A 22,065-nucleotide genomic window follows, 5' to 3' on the forward strand; every position below is an offset into this window, starting at 1 on the left:
TGTGGGAGTGATTCTGAGGTTCGGGCTGAGGGCTAATTGAGAAGAAAACTGGGAACTCTAACTCCTGCTGCTGCCCGGGTGCTGACCGCCAGGGGCGAGCGCCTAATGCAGGTTATCAGTCCCCTTGGCCAGGAATAGAGGGGTCCTCTCTCCTTCCCACTCTTCTCGGTTGCTGCCCCCTCCTGCGGGCGAACTTTCTCTCCGAGCAGAGCTGATTTCCTAGGCTTTCTTTCCCTTCCCTCGGCTGCGCTCTGACGTGCACACCATGTGACAGGCCCCCTTCTGCTATAAGCCGAGGAAAGGTCCGCCCTCTTCTGGACTCAGCCCCGGCCTCGCCGAGCTCTGTTCCTAGACTCTCACGCGTTCCGCGCCCTCCAGGGCGGCCGAGGCTCGGACTCGCCCACCCAGGCCCAGCCACCCCCTCTCCAACTGACGCGACGAGAAGCGCTCTCGGAGCAGAAGGTCAAGTCCTCCGCCCGGCCGGGTGCACGCGGAGCACAGGGTGCGCAGAAACCGCGCGGTTGCAGAGGCGGCGCAGGAGTTGCAAAGTCGGAGCGCGAGACTCCGCCACCGCGCGGCAGCCCCAGCAAAGCTAGGGCAGCGGCGGCGACCCCAGCGTGGCTCCCCCGGGCCAGGACCGCCGCCCGGGAGCCGGGCCCGGGGGCCGAGGGAGGCCGGAGTCCGACGCCCCTATGCGCCGCCCCGCCGCCGCGGTGCCACAGCTATGACCCTGAGCACGGAGATGTCCGATGCCTCCGGCCTCGCCGAGGAGACAGACATCGACGTGGTGGGGGAGGGCGAGGACGAAGACGACGAGGAAGAGGAGGACGACGACGAGGGCGGCGGTGACCGGCCGGGGCTGGCTGTCCCCGCACAGCGGCGGCGGCGGCGCTCCTACGCTGGAGAGGACGAGCTCGAGGACCTGGAAGAGGAGGAGGACGATGATGACATCCTGCTGGCCCCGCGGACAGGAGGTTCCCCGGCAGCTCCAGGCCCGGCCCCGGCAGTGGGCACCGGAGCAGGTGGGGGCGGCACCGCGGGCGCGGGCGGCGGCGGTGGCGGGAGCGCGGGTAGCGGCGCCAAGAACCCACTGGTGAAGCCGCCCTACTCCTACATCGCGCTCATCACCATGGCCATCCTGCAGAGCCCCAAGAAGCGGCTGACGCTGAGCGAGATCTGCGAGTTCATCAGCGGCCGCTTCCCCTACTACCGGGAGAAGTTCCCCGCCTGGCAGAACAGCATCCGCCACAACCTGTCCCTCAACGACTGCTTCGTCAAGATCCCCCGCGAGCCGGGCAACCCGGGCAAGGGCAACTACTGGACGCTAGACCCCGAGTCCGCCGACATGTTCGACAACGGCAGCTTCCTGCGCCGAAGGAAGCGCTTCAAGCGACAGCCGCTGCTCCCGCCCAACGCCGCGGCCGCCGAGTCGCTGCTGCTGCGCGGTGCGGGGGCCTCGGGCGCCGGGGGAGACCCGGCGGCCGCCGCGGCGCTCTTCCCGCCGGCTCCACCGCCGCCCCCTCACGCCTACAGCTACGGCCCCTACGGCTGCGGCTACGGCCTGCAGCTGCCGCCCTACGCGCCGCCCTCCGCCCTCTTCGCGGCCGCGGCGGCCGCGGCGGCCGCAGCCTTCCACCCGCACTCGCCCCCGCCGCCCCCGCCGCCCCACGGTGCGGCCGCCGAGCTGGCCCGGACCGCCTTCGGCTACCGGCCGCACCCGCTCGGCGCCGCCCTGCCCGGCCCCCTGCAGGCCTCGGCGGCCAAGGCGGGCAGTCCGGGCGCCTCCGCGCTGGCGCGCTCGCCCTTCTCCATCGAGAGCATCATCGGGGGCAGCCTGGGCCCCGCCGCTGCCGCCGCCGCCGCCGCGCAGGCCGCCGCCGCCGCGCAGGCCTCGCCCTCGCCCTCGCCGGTGGCAGCTCCGCCCGCTCCCGGCTCCGCGGGAGGCGGCTGCGCGGCTCAGGCGGCAGTGGGCCCGGCCGCCGCGCTCACTCGCTCCCTCGTGGCTGCAGCTGCCGCCGCCGCCTCCTCCGTGTCCTCGTCGGCCGCCCTGGGGACTCTGCACCAAGGGACTGCCCTGTCCAGTGTGGAGAACTTTACTGCTAGGATTTCAAATTGTTAATAACGCTATGTTAGCGCGCTTGAGAAAGAGAAGGTAGGAATCCCGGCTCCTTTTTTTTTTTTTTTCCATCTCGGTGGTTTGGTGTTTTGTTGGCTCCTACTGGCCCCTCTCGACCTCGCGTTCCCATTTTCTCGGCTTTGGATTCTCGGATGAGACTTTGGCGACCGCGCGGGCACGCTTTTCGGCTCTGTGGGTCCCTCTATTTATGCAAAGTCGTCCTATCCTGCAGCCCCCTACCCAGACTGGGGAGGAAGAGGGTGCTGGTGGGGATTCTCCTTGTCCAGGCACTAGGGGCTTCCTTAACTTTGGGCAAACTGAAAAAAAAAAAAAAATCTAAGCCTTTTTGAGGTGTAGAGATTCTCAGGTTCAGGCGTTTAAGATCAATAACGTTCAAATGAATAATAATACAAAAACAGTAAAGGGCTTGAAGAATGCCTTTTATTTGAGGATACTTGTCTGGTGTACTTTTTCATGAAAAGGAAAAAATGATTAACATGTTTACATAAGAAACAAAATTCAAAGTTATCATTTCTTATTTTAACCTGTGTTTTGTATCATAATAGATATGCTGAATTTTTATTTTGTACTTACTGTGTATTCTTTACAAGGAGTATTGTAAATTTTACTGGCAATTATTATTGTACTATTGTAAGATTTTTACACTTTTTCAGAAATAAAATGCTTAATTTTCAAAGTAAATCTGCTGAAGTAATTGGCTTCAGTTGTCCCCTTCTTAGTTTATTTTCTATTAAGAAAAAGTTATATATGGGATGAGTAGGAATTCAGCATAGAATAGTCTTAAATATTATTGTCAAAGAGATTTTAACAAAAGTATCATATCATGATTTTTCACTTAAACTTCCTAAGTAAAAGTCATTGCAGATGAGAAATTATATTTAAATGATTGCAAATAAGCTACTTTGCTATACATTTCAAAAGCTGATTCTACTCTATCTTAAGACCATTGAGACATTTTAAAACTCAAGCCACAGTTACCCTGAGATAATTTTATAGGAATTTGAAATCTTATTTTTAAGCTTTCCACTTCATTTGATTTCCACTTGCTTTTCAGCACAATATTGCTTATATATGCAAAAATGGTACAAGATAATATTCTGTAATGGAAACAAAACAGCAAAGAGGCAGTTTCTAGTTTAAAATTTTTGATAGAAAAATAAATCAGTAGAGACAATCATCAGTAAAAGCTTTAAAGTCTTGAATGAGCAAGTATTTGAATATATAAAAACCCATATTTAATACTTCTAGCATGTAAAGTTACCATTTTTTCAGATAAAAGGGATTTCAGAAATTACATAAAGGGGTTTTTTAAATCGTAAAAGGCAAACATTGAAATTCTAGCTTAAGTGAATAACTTAAGAAATCCTCAACTTTAGCATATGTTTTAAAGAATTAAAAATAAAAATTCATCAAGTGTTTATTGAGCTAATTATACAATTTGAGTGACTTAAGATGTCTTTTTCCCCCCAAGTTTCAAGTCATTAACTGTGTCCAATTTCTTTTTCTTACAAATACTGTGAGACTAGTTTTGATAGCTAATAACAAATGTTATTATGGGCTCTAAATAAAACCAAGGCATAGTTAATACATAATTTGAATGCCTAATATCAGTGGAAATTAAATGACTTGTTTCAATTTCCATAAAATATCTGGACAGGCTGAAGACCTGCAGATTTAACTTCCCAAATTAATGAACTCTACGATAGAGGCCAATATTTTTAAGTAATATTCACTCTTGATTCCCTATCCTTTCATCCCTTTTAAGGAGAAAAAACTCGACTCTCACAGCCTTGAAATTAAGTTCTGCTTGTTCCCCCCCCCCCATGGGATGTTTGGAAGAAGTTAAATAAAAGGTTAGAGTAAACACACTCACCCTCAAACTTACCACTAAATATATAGCTACAAATTGAAATACTGCTAGACCAAAATCCTAAATGCAAAGTTCCTTGTACCCTAGCCAGGCTAAGAAGAGAAGGAGACATTGGACCCGAGAATATCTGGAACCCACACCCAGAGATGCAGAGGCTTTAGCAGGCGAAATCCAAAGGGTGCAGACAAGGCTGGCGCATCTTGTGGCCTTCTGTAAAGCAGGGATCTGGAATTTAGATCTAAAAGTAATTACAAAAGGGGCCAAGAACAAAACCGTATTTTTTTTTTTTTTTTTGCTTTTGTTTCTGTTTTGCATGACACATGGATGTTCCGAAAAAAAGGATTCTGGCTAAGCCCTTTCTCGCTCAGATTCCTGCATCTTTAAAAAGTGCGGGGACAGGGGAGGAACTCCACCTCCCAGGCTGTCAGTGCTCTTCAGAGAATGGCAAGAAAGCACTGGGCAATCCAGCACTGGCCCTGCTTGGTTCTGGGACTGGGCTCCCGCTACACTGCTCCTGCTGTTTTTGAACAGGTGGAGCGCAGCGTGAGCCCCTGACCCAAAAGTAAATGCAAACCCAACTTGCCTTGGTTTCTAGTGCTGCGTCCCGCACATTCAGCTACCCACCCTGCGGGGTTGCGGTTCGAGGTGGACTTTGCTTGCCCCTGTGGGTTGACGCCTGGGGAAGCCAGAGCCTTGAGGCGGGTGAGGAATGGGCTGTGAGAGGTGTGGGTGATGGGCCTCGGGGCTGGCGAGGCTGAAGAGTGGGCCTGGGCGGAGAGCTGTGGACCTGCGAGCCGGGAACGCGGGGCGCGCCCAGTCAGGCCTCGCAGGCGAGCAGGTGCTGGAACAAAGGCCGCCAGGCCGCCGGCTACCCGGGCCTTTGATGGGCAAGGACGTCTCCTCCCTGGGCTCCTTATTCGCATGCAAATCCAGCGCTGGTCCCCTTTTCTTTGAAGGCAAACAGAAGGATGTTTGTGTGTTTGTAGGGACGAAGCTTGCTTGAACAAGCCTTCCTCAATAGGCTGGGTCTCGAAAAATAAACCAGTTGGACAAACATTGGCCACCAGCTCTCCTCCTCCCAACTACAAAGTGTGGATTTGCTACAACTCATTAACCCGACGCTTTTCTCCCCTTCTTCTTGTTTCTCTACTCATCAAACGCCCCCGTAGAGCCTGGAGACAAATGACCGAAGCGCAGTCGGGAGGGAATTGCAGTTAATAGGGAGAGGGATATATTGGGGCTAATGGTTCAGGCAGCTCCCGGAGAAGGACCACACAAAAAGGAGCCTCTTCATTCAGGGCTCTGTTGTGCTGCAGAGATTTAATCTGCAGCTAGATTTAGCCAAATGTTATCTATTGCGGGGGTAATGAAGCCCTTATGGATTGAATTGCTTCTTGTACCACACATGGTGTCATGACCTTAGATTGTTTCTTGGTTGATTTCTTTTTTTCTCTATTGGGTAATTATTTTATTTCTTTAGAATAAGAAGCTAGTGCTTCTGCTCAATAATGTGTTTCCTTTCCATCCTCAACACACATTTATTTAAGAACCACTTTCTTTCCTCTTACTAAAAAAAAAAGAAGAAGAAGAAGAAAGAAAGAAAGAGTGGGGTGGGAAACCCTGAGAAGGTGAAAGAAAAAGAATTCGACGATTTCTTACTTGTTGAATTATCTTTATGTTTACTCATCTTGGCTTCTCTGTCTCTTAAGCAGTGGCCCTTTACTGCTCAAACTTTCTATTGATGGAACTGAAATTTTGAATATATTTTTGGTCTAAACTCCTAGAGTGAATGTAGAGTAAGTATCCATCTCAGGAAAAGGATTCTGCCCTTCCGTTTTTCTTTCTCTATAAGCCCACCATTTCTTCCTGGAGCTTGTCTCCTGAGGGAGCTGGGGGAGGTGGTCATTCTGATGGAAGGTGATTATTTTGATGGAATACCAGCCTGTGTCATTTATTAAAGGCTGTCTGAGGCCAGTGGTTGAGTCTATGTCTGTTTTGTTTTTCTCTCTTTGGCCCTGGTGGCTCTGATTTCCTTGCTTGATGGAGGACCAAACTTGGAACAGCTAGCTGTGTTATTACAACTGCTGTGGACTCTAGAATATGATGTTAAAATTCTCTGCTGGCTACACATCCCACTCACACCTGTTTTTATTACTGAGAAAAGTCATTTGGGGCAACTTCAAGGTCATATCAGTACCAAACAGCAACACCAACCAGAAATCTGCCCAGGATCAGCTCTGGTCTAGTAGGGCTCCTCCAGGGAAATAAGTGTGCATGTAATTGGAATACCAAGGGCTTCTCAATTCCCTTTAAAATGGAACCAGACAAGGACCAGCCCAGGGAGTAAAGGACAAGTGAAGTGGGCCCAGCATTGTCCGCATCCATTCTTGTCTTTGCCGGCGTCCACATGGTGCAGCTGAGTCACACGTATACACACAGACACGCACACTCATTGCCCATCAGCTGCCACTTGCCTCCCTTCTCCCCTCTATGATTTCATAATTAGACATATGTTTTTTGTTGGTAAATGTGTTTGATGTCACGGCCAGTGAAACGTGGTGTGTTTATAGGGCCACGAATATAAATGTGTAAATATGTTTAGTGTAAAATCTGGCCCTTCGACTTTAGCAATAAATACACTGCCAACTCGGATACGATTACATTTGACAGAAAGATGGAGAATCTGATCATGACCAGCTGCTCAGGGCTCTTTGGGGCTTAGACTTTCCCAACTGAATTCACTTTTCAGATAATTTCTTTGCATGTCACATCTCTCTAATCACATGTTTCTCTTGATGTGAGCAGCTTGTGCTCCTTCTTTTTATTGTTGACCTCTCTGGCATGTAGGAAACTTCCTGGTTCATTCCTCCAGCTTCTTCTGCACCAGGAAAATGCTAGTCATGCTAGTCAGTAGTAAGCGAAACACACAAAGAGAAAAACAACAAATGATGTATTTTTCATCCTTGTATTTTTTTTTGAATTCCTGAGTCTTCAGGTGTGATAGGATAGCAAGAAAGTGAAATGGGGATTCAACATTGTGAGCTTTGCTGAGCTTGTCATTATCATCAGCACTCTATTTTTTAAAAAATAGAATTTTGAACTAATCTTACTTTTCAAAAGAAAAAAATTAGGACAGCATAATTTACATAAAGAAAGGTATAGAAATCCCAACAACTTTTCACAAAGTGAACACACCTCTGTATCTCCTGTCAGGCAAGACGCAGATGTTATCAATGCCCTTTCCTGTTTATTCCAGCCAGCACCCCCACCCTATACTGTCTTTTAAAAAGAACTTTTACTAATATTTCTCTCAGTTATACCATGAAATAGGACAAGAGATATTACTGACCTCATTTTACAAATAAAGACATCAAGGCTCAAAGAGATTAAATGACTTGCTCAAGGTCATAGCTACTTCAGCATTTAAATCCCATTTTTCCCCCATTGCGTTACACCACCACTTTGTTACCATCAATGTGATTTATTAAATCCCCACAGTAGTAGGGAAGTGCCTTCAAGGCACAGTGTAGAAGAGCCATTTATTCGTGTATATACTTTTGCTTTCTTGCTGCACCCTCTTCCCTACCACCTCCACAGAGGTCTTTCAGATATACCCCACCACCTTGTTTTAGATGCATTTGGAATTGACAGCTAATTATTTCAGAGGCATTCTGTTTCCTCCACCTAGTTCTACATGATACTCTGTTAGCAGCCCTTTTCCCATTTTTTTTTGTGCCAGAAAACTTCTTTAAAACATTATACATATACACACAGAGCTCACAACTCACTTTTGTACTGTTTACCCACTTCTGTTTCTTCCATTGATTTTTAATGGTCAAAATTTGCAAGTTTAGAGCTTTTAGCAAAATTTGTTAGGCAGATCTTACAACTGGCCTTAAGGACACATATTCCTCATGTGGAAGACAATGTAAGGAGTCAGGTCAACAGATTTAACAGTTAATGAGAAAATGAAGCCCCCCTCCCCCGCACCGAGAATATGTCTCTGCTTCACACACACTCTAGAAAATGTTACTGTCTTTGAACAGCTTCGGAATATGATATGGCTTGGAAGGGTTCTTTTGGCCCCTGCAAAATGAATTCACTGCAGAGGAGCCTCTGTAGTGGTGATCCCACCTGGAGCTCCTACTTGCCTCACCTAGTTCTCCCCAAAGTGCTTGCGGGGACATGGTGGTAGTGGTGGAGGGGAATTCTAAACAACCTGCTAGTTCATCCTTGCCTGTTGCCATCCAAAACCTTAGGGAGGTCCAGTCTCCTGAGGCATGGACTGGGACTGCTTTGTCCAGTAAAAAGACACCCAAGCTGGTTGGCAGTGTGGGGATTGTACTTGGCTAACTGTGAGCTGCAGAATGCAATAGAGAATATCATGGCAATCTTTCCAAGGTGCTAGTTGCAAAAGATGTTGATTTTCTAGTAAAAACATGATTTTTTTAAAACCAGAAATTTTTTTTCAAAAGTAAAAAAAACAAAAAACAAAAAAACAAAACCCCATTTCACAAAGAAAATCAGTCAATTAATATCAACGGTTTCATTTAAACAATCTGGAAAAATCCTAATTCTGAACATGAAGTTAGACAAAAGTTTGGAAGGATATTTTTCTACTCTTAAAATGAGAGTAACTTTATTTTGCAAGATAGGGTGTTTTCCTGTGTATAGGATACTACTGACAGGATACTGGCTAGTCACTGAATACAAGATACATGGATGTGTCCTAGGCCCTGCCAATCCAGTGAGCACCAGGAAAGGACAGGGGAGATGATGAATTTGAAGCCATGGGGCCTTGCCTGGTCTCACTGTCCCCAAGGGAGCCAGGCACAGGGAAAGGATTCTTTCTTAATTGTAACTATTGATCAACAGCAGGGTGGCAAAGGACAGAGATTAGCCATGACAGAAGAAAGAAGTGTTTGCACACTTGCCCAGGCATTCTGGTTAATAAACCAGGTATTTTTAAGAAATAAAATGAAACAGCACATTTTCTGAAAAGGCTACAATAAAGGACTTTCATAGGGAAAAATAACTTGGCTCTCTATATTTGTTTGTTTTTATTTAGAGTTTCATATACATGAAAATGACTGTACACGATGATGTTCTTTTAAATACCTGACTATGGAGAGAGAGAGAAAAAAAAAGTCACAAGCCAAACAATCTCCAAAACTCATGTGAGATTACACAAGATTAGGTTGAAATGAGATGTTAGTTTGTCGCCCTCATTTATGGCTAGTCTGTCCTTCTTTCTTTCCTCCCTCCCTCCCTCTCTTCCTTCATTTCTTCCTTCTTTTCTCCCTTCCCCCGCAACCCTTGGTGAGGCAGGCATCTTGTGAGAATCAGATAATATAATTTATGTGAAAATGTTTTGGAAACTTATATTAATTTAAAGAGTTGTGATATCTGTGTGGCTTCTTTCACAACTTATTCATCCCTGGAAAAAAAAAAGAAAATGAAAAACTTTAAAACTTCAGAGCATCCCTAAATTATTAGAGAAATTTTTGGCTCTCTACAAAAAAAAAAAATTCTTCAAAATTCCCACCCCTATCTAAGAAATAAAATTGTTACTTAGTCCTTCATAAAAATAATGAGGATAAAAGAGGTGGCATTGTGTGTTCTTTGGCTTCAGCCAGATGTATATTTGAACAGATAACTTCCTTGCCCCTTCTAAAACAAACAAACCAATGGTGTTTAAAATCCATTCTTCTAGTCTCTTGCTCTGTTTCTTTCCTCTACTTACTTATCTGCTGATCATCTCTTTAACCCCTAAGCTTTGAAAAGTGGGATTAACTCACACTATTTATTGAGCACCTGCTATACTGCAAATCCCTTTATTCTCCCTTTAAATATAGGAAACAAATTAAAGAATTCCCATGACCAAACTGCCTCTAATAACATAATCACATGTTCAGGAAACAAGAACAGCAAGCCATTTTAGCAGGGAACCATGGGGTGGAGGGAAGGCTGGAAAGGCAATTTTTCAATTTTCCATTTAAAAGAACATTTTTTCATTACCAAACACTTTGATGAGATATAAACTAAATTGATATCTTTTTGACAATATCTTTCTGGCAAGGCCAATATATTCACAAAAATACCCAAACTAACAAGTGTCTTTGGAGTATGGAGGTGGAGTCAATTCCACACTCCTTCAGGCAGAGAACCATGAATCTCAGTTTCCTCCCAAGGTTCTAAGGCTTTTTACTAATAAATCATTTTGTGTCCCTAGTTGCCAGTTCTCCTTGAACAACTGTAAAAGGGAAGGGTGATGTCTTGTTATGAGGCCTTCATATATTTCCCTGAACTGAGAGTGTGACCTGCACAGAACATGTTCATATTCATACAGGTTTGTGAAGAGTTAAATATGGAGGCACAGCCTAAAACCCTAGGGCACTTTTTTCCATCCTTAAATATTTTATTACAAATCAAAAAATAAAAATAAAGTACAGTATATTTTTCTTGTATTCTTTTATAAACTTTGAACTAAATTTTTTTCCACTTGAAGAAATTGCAACATGCAATTTGTGAACTCAGAGAGTTCACAAATTTTGGACCAGTGAGGGTGCACAGGCGCCCAAGAGTTTTTCTGAATTCAACTCAAGCATTAACCTCACCTTTAAGTTGTCATCGCCAAGAAACTGAATCCAAGTCACCAAGTTTGGGTCTTGTTTTCTTCTGCAAAAGTAACCAGGGGCACAGAGGACAAAAATAAAATGTGAGGCGCTCTGTGCTGTTTTTCTATTTAAGGAATTTAATATTTCTTTGCCTTCCTCCCTTTTCCCTGCCCCCTCCCATATTCATACATAGCAGGACTCCAGCAACCATCTCCCACACGTCTTTAGAACTATGTGGGATGAGATCCCTTATTTTAGGGAGTTGGTGGGTGCGGGTTGTTATTGTAACTCTATTCTGTAACTAAAGCTCTGGCATGTAATAAATCTCTCCCCAAAGACTTTTGGATCTTTGATTTGAAAAATCGGATTCCTTTTGTGGAAACAGTTGACAGGAACCTAAAAGGATTAGTTGCATTCCACATAGGATAATTTTTACTGGCAACATTTTGAAACGATTTGGTCCCTTTCAGACCTTAAACAATGTCCAGAAAAATGATCTAACGAGACTTGTATTGTTTTCCTTTGTCTATGAATCCGCTTGCCGCTTGTGCCAACGTCTCTATAGGGTTTTGACAGCGTTTTGCTCCCGAGCAGTGCACCAAATTAATTTCCTCTTTCTACTTGGTTTGTTACCTTCTTCGGCCAGGGGCCCAGCAGTGTTTTCCCAACGTCAGCCCTAGAAACAAAGCGGGAGTGGGTGGTTTGTGGCGCCGGTGTCTGACAGGGGGCGAAGGGACCTACTCCTCGCTCTCCAAAGGCTGGGAGTGGGTTGCGCAAAGCCCTGGCCCGCGGTGTCGCCTGCAACCCCAGTGTGTGGACAACGCCGGGACTGGCAAGGCAGCGCGCACTTCCCCATCCTTCACTGTCCAACATTCCAGGCGCGCTCATCCACTAAAATGTGACGCGGAAAGGGAGAGGGCGGGAAGGAAGGGAATTTTGCGTCTCTTTTCTTCTCTACCCGCCCTTCCCCCAATCCCCCCCCCCAAAAAAAAAGGAAAAACAAAAAAGCGGCCTGCCTTCTCCTAGCAGACCGCCACTGTGCTGCTGCGAGCGGGCCGCGGGCCGGGCGCTCCCGCCTTCCCGACCCTCTCCACTGTTTATTTTGTTGTCAGCGGACTTATCAAGATGTTAGTTTGCAGGAGGTTCTGACCTGCCTGGGCGCTTTGGCTGCTCGGCCCGGGCTTTCCCTTCTGTTTTTACACCTGCACAAACTCCACCGCACTCCCCTGCCTGATTTATAGCCCAATTAAAGGTTCAATGTTCTCCAAGCCACCCGGGCAGCTCCCTTTCCCGCCTCCCGCCGTCCGCGGCAAGCGCAGGAATGCGCCACGACCGGCGTACCGCGCCCGACGACCCGGAGGAGCGGCGACGCGGGGGACAGGCCTGCGCTGGGAGAAGGGTGAAGAGACCTAGCCAGCACACAACCATCAGTCGTGCGCAAAAAGGTCTTTCCTAGCCCAAAGTTATTTCCTTCTTGGGGTTTCGGGCATTTGGTGTGAAGCGCTGCCCTCCAGCACCCACGGCGGGCGCAGGAGGGCGCGGGAAGCTGACACGTGGCGCGGCGGGACTCGGTGGCCCCGCAAGTACCTTCCGCCCGAGGCCCCCTGGGCCCTGGTCGCCCACACCGCGCCTCCGCCCGATTTTCCGGGTGAGGAAGGGGCGGCGGTGGGGCCCAGCGAGGCGGAGAGGCGCCGGGCTGTAGTGAGGGGCCGTGCCCGCCCGTCGCGGCCCTTACTTTCCACCTCGCTCCGCCAAGGCTTGAGACCGCGGCCTGAGACTGTCCCTGGAGAAGCGGGTGGTTCCCGCCGTCTGCCCCGGCTGTGGGCGGGAGGCGCGGGGTCAAAGACCGCCCAGCCGGCGATCCGGCCGCAGCCGAGCCTCCGCGCGGGCGGGCGGGCTTCGGCTTCAACCTCCTTCTTTGCGGGCCTTTTCTTTCCGGAGAGAATAAGCGGCAACCCAGCCGAGATTGGCAGCATTGAGCATCTTCCTAACCCAACTCTGTCTTCTTTCCATCTATCAATCCACCTTTCTAATTAGACTAATTAGGAGCGCTCCAGAGTGTCGCTAGGCCCAGGGACTGAACCGCTTAGGGGTTGTGAAAAGAGCCGTGAATGGCCACGCTGGGGGCCGGGCGGGGGCCTTTGCGACCCATTCAGCACAGAGTAACAGTGGCTACATTTATCCCTGACCATTGAAAAGAGGCTCGATTAAAACGTTTGGGAACTAATGCCACCCTGCATCCCCTCTCTAATTAGAGGAGCCCGGGGCGATGGCTAGAGCGCCCGGGACCCCGCAGACACTAGTCCTGCACGCCACTGCTTTCCGCCCTTTCAGCGCAGCCGATTTCCTTCCCCGAGACAAAAGTCCGCCACCTCCCCACCTGTTGCCCAACCCTCGCTTTCCCACCCATCCGGAGCCCCTAGGTCCTTGTCCCAAACCGAAGGTCCAGCCAACTGCGTTAGAACGCTCTGCAAGCCGAGACGTTGAAGGCAGCCGAGTGGAAAAAAGGCGCCTAGTTCCCCCTTTTCTGTCTTGGAAAGCATCCTTGCGCGTTCGGTAGGCTCCACATTTTCTTTCCATCTGTCTTCCTGGGTATTTCTCACATTCTGTGTCTATAGTTCGCCCCACCCCCACACATTCCCTTTCAACATGGACTTTTCAAGTAAAAAATTGGGAATGAGAAGAAAGTGGATCAGATGCCATCCTGGTCCTTTATCTTGGTCTCCTATTTTGCTGTACGGGTTCCTAACTGGCATAAATAATTCGTACTTTTTGCTACTAGTCTTTAATTTTTTTAAGTGTGTTAAAGGCCTACTGTGTGCCTAGACAGACTTATTCTACTCCTCAAGCCCCCTTCCTTTCCTCTCAGCTCATCCCCAAGTATGTCTTTGGAAGTTGAACCTGACTTGATTCAACTCCCCAGGCAAACTGTTGATTCTCTCCCCATAGTTTATATGTAGATGTATTTTGCATTATCTTTCTCATGGCTTAATGGGAATCATGATAGCAGAAGGAGAGCAAAAGAGAGAAAAGAGAAATAGCAGACATATTACAACTTACAGATCTTATGGGGTGGGGTAGGGGAGGGTTGTTTGTTTCTTCTATTGGTGAGAAGTTGGTATCTGGTATTTTAAAAAATTTGAAATACCGCTTTGCTCTAAAATAAAGATGACCAGAAGGATTTGGTTTCTTTCATTCTCTTTCTACTAATATTTCTGCTTTGGAAAAGAGCCAGATGTGTAAAGAAATATCATCAGGTCACTGTTCTTGATCACGTTAATTTAGAAAATGGAACCTCAATAAAAGATGCTATTAACTAAATGTCAACCCACAGCATGCAAAATTCCTTGGATCCAAACTTCAAAAAAAGGAATGAAAGATGTTATGTGAGTGAAAGAAATCATGGGATTTTTTTTAAAGGCCTAAACTGATCTTAATAGAGTTTTATTGCTTCCACACTACTTCACAATCTTTTAATTTAACAGTTACAATATGCATGGCATTGGAACATGAATCTGACTAGTTAAAAAACCGAGAGGAGCAAAGAAGAGGAAAGAAATGAGAAAAGTGCTTTTTGCATTGGGGAGAATGGCATTTTGCAAATTAAAAAAAATTTCTGGAAACATTGAAATTAAAACCCCAAATTTACTCTGTGAACTTGTCACCAAACCTCCTATTTTTTAAAAAATTTCAGTAATTAACTTAAATTTTTTAAAATTTTTTTTACTTGTAGTTGGACTCAATACTTTTATTTTATTTATTTATTTTTATGTGGTGCTGAGGATTAATGCAGTGCCTTCAACATGTTAGGTGAGCACTCTACCACTGAGTGACAACCTCAGCCCCATTAACTTAAATTTTAATTAAAGAATAGCATCCACATAGTGAAGAGTCCAGTTCGTGAGTATACAACTTGGTGAATTGCAATTGTATAACTACTACTTAGATTAAGCTATAGAATATTTGAAACAGAAATAGAAAACTCCTCTGTGCCACTTTCCAACAATTATCACCTCATTTCCATCCACTATTCTCATTTCTGTTGCCAAAAATTAGTTTTACATGTTCTTGAACTGCATATATATGGAATCATACAGTCTTTTGTTTGACTTCTTTTACTCATTGGTGTGTTTGTGAGATTCATCTGTTCCAATTCCTATTTATAAATCAACTTAAATGGTAAATGGTTTATGCAAGTAAAGGCTGAGAGGCAAGCTTCAGGAAATTTTACTTTGGTTTGAAATTAAAACAAACACCTCTTCCCCCACAGAACCCCAACATTTCATTGTGACCAGAAAGGTAATTTTATGATTACAAGTAAATAAATAAAAGGAAATAATTTACTCATAGCAACTGTGAGTTTCATCATTTTGAAGATGCAATTTTGAGTAAATGTAGGTGAACAGAAGCCACAAGCTGCTTTTGTAATTGGATTCCATTTCCTACTTTCCATTCCATTCCCTAAGACTAGTAGTAAGTACTTGGGCCTCTTCACAAAGAATGGCATGAACTTGAGGGGGAAAAGAAATTGCATCCAGTTTGTTCTACCTCAGATGTGCAAGTACTTAATGCAACAGCCTGTCAAGTGTTTTGAATTCTGTTTGAAACTAAAGTGTTCATTTTGCAACTAACTTAGTAGTCTGTACTTTATCCCATCAGTGGGTCACCATATAGACTACCTAACTTCCAACAGGAGAGTACAGCAAATCTGCAGAATTGTGATTGTCTTGTTCACTCTTAGCATCCCCAGCAATCTGGCCATAAAGCCAGCTCTCTCATGAATTTATGCTGTGGGTAACCAGCCAGAGACAACCAGTGCAGCCCATCATCAGTTCTCTCTCCCCTCAAAAGAAACAAGGGAATGCAGCCAGTAAGACCCTCTTTACAGGAAGGACAGCATCTTTAATATATGTTCATGCCACTGAGAAATTATAAGAACAGGTGCAAGAGACTGTGGTAAGTTTTTGGTTGCTTATACTGGACACTGGTGAATTCAACATTGAAAACATTGTTTTATAATCTTAAATCTAAACATTAATATAACTATAAAATAAGGCTTGGAGTTCCTTCTAAGGAAATCAATATGAAGATTGAAGTCACCCCCACTTAACTACAATAATATCAGTCAAATAAATTGAACTGGTTATTTCCAAAAACAATTAAAAGAACCATGAATCTATTAGAATAGTTAAATAAAAACAACAGTAATAATACCAAATAATGACAAAGATTCAGAGAAACTGAGTTCTCATACATTACTAGTATAAATGTCAAGTGTGAGTTCAGTTACCTACAAAACTAAATGTTCATTTACTATACAGTCCAGCAGTTGTATTTGAGGGCATTTATTCCAGATAAATGAAAATTTATGTTCACAGAAAAAATATCATACACAAATAATTGTAGCAGCTTTATTTATAATAGGAAAGAAAAAGAAAAGAAACCTAAATATCTTGAATGGGCAAAACTCAGAGATGTTCATCTAAGCAATAACTGAATATGTGTAACAAACTGGATCTTAAGAATATTTTGCTTAGTGAAAAACATCAACCTCAACAGATTACATAGAGAATTATTCCATTAATATAACATATTTGAAATGACAAAACGGGATAGGAAAGAGGGGAGTGGTTCCTTTGTAGTGATGGAGGAGTTTTGTATTTTGTAATTGTTACATAAATCTAAGCATGTGGGCTGGGGGTGTGGCTCAGTGGCAGAATGCTTGCCTCACACATGTGAGGCAGTGGGTTCAATCCTCAGCACCACATAAAAATAAATAAACAAAATAAAGATATTGTGTCCATGTATAATCTACGCATGAAATAACATTGCATAGATATGTATGTGTACAGGCACACGAAATTACAACTCTATGATTTAAATGTGTCTTCCAAAAAGTATGCATTGGAAACTTCATCTTCAATGCAACAGGGTTAGGAAGGAGGACCTAATGGCAGAGCCCTCATTAATGGATTAATTCCACTATGAAAAGAGCTTGTGGGAGTGGCTTAGCTCTCTTCTGTGGGAGTGGCTTAGCTCTCTTCTGTGGGAGTGGCTTAGCTCTCTTCTGTGGGAGTGGCTTAGCTCTCTTCAGCTTTTTTTTTTTTTTTTTTTTTTTTTTTTGCCATGTGAGAACATAGATTTGCCTTAGACTTCCCAGCCTCCAGAAATGTGAGAAATTTCAGGGTTTTATAAATTACCTAGTCTCCCTTACTCTGTTATGGTAGCCATGAAATGGACTAAGACACACACACACACACACACACACACACATACACCAACATACAGAGACCAATGCACAGAAAAATTGGCAAAAATCAAATAAGCCTTATAATATACTTAATAATGTTATTAAATGTCAATTTCATGGTTGCACTATCCTACTGTAATTATGTCAGCATTGGAGAAAGCTGGGTGAAGTGTGCATGGAACACTGTGATATTTTTGCAACTTCCTGTGAATCTTTCATTATTTAAAATAAAATATTGGAAAATGGAAAACATCCTTCAGTCAGTGTCTCATTAATAAAACTTTCTGCTGATGACAAGAGCTTTCACTGGTTTATTTTTCATAATTAATAAGGGCAATTAATTTTGCCCTGTCCTAGTGACAGGTATTTTATGTTTAAAAGTCTGATCATTTTCAATTGCATTTCCTATTGATAGGCTTGACACTGAATAGTTTTTGTAATGGAAAAAAAATATTGTCTATTCATTTAAAAGACTTCATTCTTTGGGGGTAAATTTAATTTCCAATGACCAAGTGTCACTGAGAGTCAAATATGATATGATGTCTAAGTTGGATAAAACATTCACTTGGCAAAATCAAAGTGTTCTGGACAGATTTATCATTTGTGTGTCTTGTGAACTGGTTACAAAAGGAGTGCTCTCAATGTATCCTCAAGAATGACAGTATCATTGGAACTGGTCTGCTCCCAGGGTTATTGTCAAAAGGGTAACAATCATTTGCATGAATAAAGTCTGATGAAAGTTTAAACAAATTTGCATTCAGTTCTGGGGATGTAGCTCAGTGGTGGAGCACTGGCCTAGCACGTGTGTGTAAGGCCTTGGGTTTGATTCCCAATGCTGGAAAAATAAAAATGCCTCATTTCTAGCTTCATGCTTTAAAGATGGTTCCTGAAAATATGCATGGCTTGTTTTGGAAGTGATATGTTAAACTTAGGTAAGAAGTGTTTTTAAAGGAGAGTGTTTACTGCCTTTTTCTGAGGTGGAGCAATATAAATTACCTTACTGAGTTTATAACTTTGAACTATTACAAGTGACATTTTTGTTAACTGTAGTCATGGTTATCTTTGCCTTAATCCCTCTACCAAAGGGCAAATCAGCAAGACTACCACTAGTTAAGCAGTTTAAAAAATCTCTATTTACAGAGTGTGTTCAGTTTTCATGCTTGCTAGGCCCACAATTACAGTATTTGTGTGTGTGTGTGTGTGTGTGTGTGTGTGTGTAGATGTTGTCCACCTAACTGTAAGTGGATCATGGCATAAGTCCTGCTGTAAACAACCCAAACTGTGAATGACTGGATTTCAGACAAGTTTCAAATCCTGATGCCAGTCTTTTAGCCATTGTACTTTTTCTTTCCCTCAAACATTTTATAGCTTTATTATTTTATTTCCACTAGGAATTGTGGAGTTCTAAATACTATTAGTGGTTTACCACTTTTGCACACATGTATCCTATTATTTTTGGAGACATATGTGGGGAAAGAGACTGCCCTCTTTTATTTCTCCCATTCACCTACCTGCTCACAGAGATCGGGCCCCTTTACCGTTTACAGGGACCACACAGAGTCCAAGAAATGTAACATTATAGACATTAAGTAGCATGAGGATTGAAAAAATACAAAAAAGGATCATATTAAAATATTTATATTGTAACTAAAATATTCAAGGGAAACCAAAGACCTACATTTAGTCATTCATTCTTCCATTTTTCATCTTGCATTTAGTGAGTACCTAGTGTGTGCTAGGCATGGTATGAAGTGCTGTGGATACAAAGAAAAATAAAACATCTGGTTAGGGAAAGGGGGAAACAGGTATGCTAATTAAAGTGTTATGTGATGTGTTTCAATAGAACTAAGAACTGATTAGTACAAATCACAGAGAAAGAAGTAACTGGGAGGGCCAAGGAGGGATTCACAGAGGACATAATGTTTGAGATGGACTTTGAGAAGAAACAGAAACTATACATAGAAATATTCTTTTATACAAAAGAATAGCAGTATGAAAGAGCTGCTATTCTTTTATGCTGCTCTCAGCAAGCAGGACAGCAAACCCCGAAATCTCATCACACTGAGTCAACCAAATGCGTATCAAGCCGGTGATGGACTCTTGGAGCCTCATCACCACAATCTGGGGTCTCTTTGGCGGTGTCTAGAACCACTGTGTGTGTGAGGTGTGGGACAAGTTCAGTTGAGCATGTGGGTTAACTGTTGAAGCATTTAGCCTCCAAACACATTTCTCTCATCTTACTTCTAAGTGGGACAGTTCTATGGCATATGGCATATGCAGTATTTTTTTTAATGAGAAAAAGAGAAGAACTTTAGAGATGTCTCTCAGACTTTTAGAAAGGTGAAGAGAGCTAGACCACTAGCTGGGGCCAGCTGGGAAAAAGGAAGGAGAGAGTGAGCCAGGCAGGGGAATAGAAAAGATCTGGTCATTCATTGTGATGCCACTCCCAGCCCGAGTGTCCAAGCTTCCCTTACTTGAGTGATTCCCTGATCTTACCCCCAACATCTCCTCCAACTTCTGGTCCTAAGTTTCCAAATGCCTAATAGACATACCCACTTAATGAGCCTCAAGCATATAACAATCCTAATTCCAGAAATTAGGTTCCCTTCTTGACTGCTTTACTTGTATCGATATTGGCACTCCCACTTCCCTATTAACCCAGATTTAACATTTTCAGAATCATCTTTTAATCTTTTACCACCTTAATTCTCACTAGTCATTCACCAAGTCTGGTCAGTTCTGCCAACACTTGCCTTTTCTTCCTTCTCCACTCCCACTGTTGCCATCAGACCTTGGGTACCAATTACTCTGTGCTGTATCACTGAAACACATTTCCCCCATCTAGTCTCTGTATCCCACTCTCCTCGACTATATGCGTTGCAGATCATCTTACCCCAAATCTCTTTATCACGTCATACTTCTGCTCAAGAACTGAATGAAGTTCTCTAGTGGTGACATAACTTCTATTCCAGACCTTTACAGGGCTTTACAGGGGGCAAGTCGTCTCAGTAGATGCTTCAATTTCCCTGCACTTTGCACTGAGGATGCTATAGTCCACACCTATAGTATCTTTTTTTCTCTTCTCTCTGTAGTCTTCATCATATAAGACCTAGCTAAGATTTTTATCTTCTTTGGAAATATTTTAACTCTGTGAATGTTATTACTCCATAGTTAACATGTATGAAGTACTTTGGGCTTATATATCTGCTCAGCATGTTATAGAAATCATCTCATTTAATTCTCACAGCCATCCTACAAGGCATAGCCTTATTTTTCAAATGGGAAAACAAGCATGGAGGGTTAAGTGACCTGTCTTTATTATAAATCTCTAAGTGGGTTGGCCTGGATTTATACCAAGGTGGTCTGATTCTACAGCCTGGGCTCCATTATTCTCATTTCCCCCCAGTGAAGGACTTATCCCCCAATCCCTAATAATTTATTGCTAAGTACTACTTATTTGGCATTAATTCTATATGAGCTCTTGTGAAGTGCCTCTCTTCACTATGTCTACCATTAAGTATCCACTATATTTCAAACTTCTTTAAAATTAAGACCATCCTTTGTAATTCTTTGTTCCCACAATTACTTGTACATATTAGTATTCAACAAGTGCTTTCTGACTAATAAGTAAATTGACTAATCTATCAGATGAAAAAAATGAGGCTAAAATAATTGGGAGCTGTTTGGCTTATTCTACTTATCCTAGGCCAAATGGTAAAGATAAGAAACTGCTCTAACCATACATCTTAGCGTAATAGATCTTCACTGTTCAACTAAAACAGGAGGGCTCTAGTGGTTGGTACTTCTCTTTGTATGGATGACATTTGCACTGAAATGCTGAAAGACTATTGGTTGGTTTGACCAATATTTGTAGTCTAGTAGAGATGCATGTCTTATTTCCATGTACCTAAAATGAGAGAAGACCTCTGGTTATAATTTCTGGGGACAAGACTCTTTCCATTCAATTGAGCATACTTTCTTGATACTTTCATGTACTTGCTTGGGCTAGAAGTTAATTTGTATTACATGTGTGAAAGTTATACACTTACCAATCAGTAATTAAAAACAATCATTTCATAAATGATTTGGGGACATTACAATATTTCACAGTTCTCTCTCTCTCTCTCTCTCTCTCTCTCTCTCTCTCTCATTGTAGATGGACACAACACCTTTATTTTACTTATTTATATGTGGTGCTGAGGATCAAACCCAGGACCTCACACATACTAGGCAAGTGTTCTACCACTGATCCACAACCCCAGTCCTCACAGTTCTCATGCACCACAAAACGACCTTATGAATATATAGGGTGGTGGTTCTATAAGATTAAATCCCCTAGTGACATTGTAGCTGTATTCATTTGTATAAATACACTCTGTGTTGTTTGCATAGTGGCAAAATCACCCAGTGATGCATTTCTCAAAACGTGTTGTTAAGGAACACATGACTGTCCTATAAAGGCAAGGAATTGACACTATATTTTAAAAAATTAACACATATTATAAAACCAAACTGGAGGATTTACAATATTTCCATATGAATTGTTGATTTCTGCATGCATTTTTTTTTTGTTTCGATTTTTGTGGTGCTGGGATCAAACGCCTTATGCATGCTAGGCAAGTGCTCTACTGCTGAGATACATTCCCAGCCCTTGACATGCATCTTTTATTGAAGCAACAATAATGCAGTCCATTAACAGAAGGGTTGGAATAGCTGTCAGGTAGGCCTCTTTTAAAAACTGTAGGATCAAAGAATTGCCAAAGCAGAACTACACTCTTCAGAATTAAAACTCTATTATATAGTATATACAATTCTTTAAAAAACATTTATTATTTAGTTATAGATGGACACAATACCTTTATTTTATTTGTATGTGGTTCTGAGGATTGAACCCAGTGCCTCACACATGCTAGGTGAGTGCTCGACTTCTGAGCCACAACTCCAGCTCCTAGTATGCAATTCTTAGTCACCTCCTGCCTTAGAAGTACACTTGTGGCCATTATATTTTTTTTCCTTTCTGAGAATGGGTTCAGAGTTTAAGAAGAACCCTCTCAGAGATTAAGGTACATGAACAAATCTAACTTTTGGACAATTGGACTATTTCCCCACTATCGATGAGCTATTCTGAAGTTTTGTTCAAATTAATTCCTTTTGGCCTCAAAACCTACAAAGTAGCAGCCTGAGGGGTTAG

The 22,065-nt window shown here is 43.5% G+C and overlaps 1 protein-coding gene across 1 annotated transcript; it reads left to right on the forward strand.

The window, feature by feature from the left end:
• The first annotated feature begins 297 nt into the window (after positions 1-297).
• Foxd1 (forkhead box D1) lies at positions 298-2,818 on the forward strand. Its single transcript, XM_078043640.1, has one exon. The coding sequence runs from the start codon at positions 725-727 to the stop codon at positions 2,117-2,119; it is 1,395 nt and encodes a 464-aa protein (XP_077899766.1). The 5' UTR covers positions 298-724; the 3' UTR covers positions 2,120-2,818.
• Positions 2,819-22,065: the final 19,247 nt, after the last annotated feature.

The sequence above is a fragment of the Ictidomys tridecemlineatus genome, chromosome 1 (assembly GCF_052094955.1).
Source record: "Ictidomys tridecemlineatus isolate mIctTri1 chromosome 1, mIctTri1.hap1, whole genome shotgun sequence".
Classification (NCBI taxonomy): domain Eukaryota; kingdom Metazoa; phylum Chordata; class Mammalia; order Rodentia; family Sciuridae; genus Ictidomys; species Ictidomys tridecemlineatus.

Excerpts from the sequence above, each read along its gene's own strand:
- Foxd1 (XM_078043640.1), top strand. The coding sequence starts at position 725 with ATGACCCTGAGCACGGAGATGTCCGATGCCTCCGGCCTCGCCGAGGAG.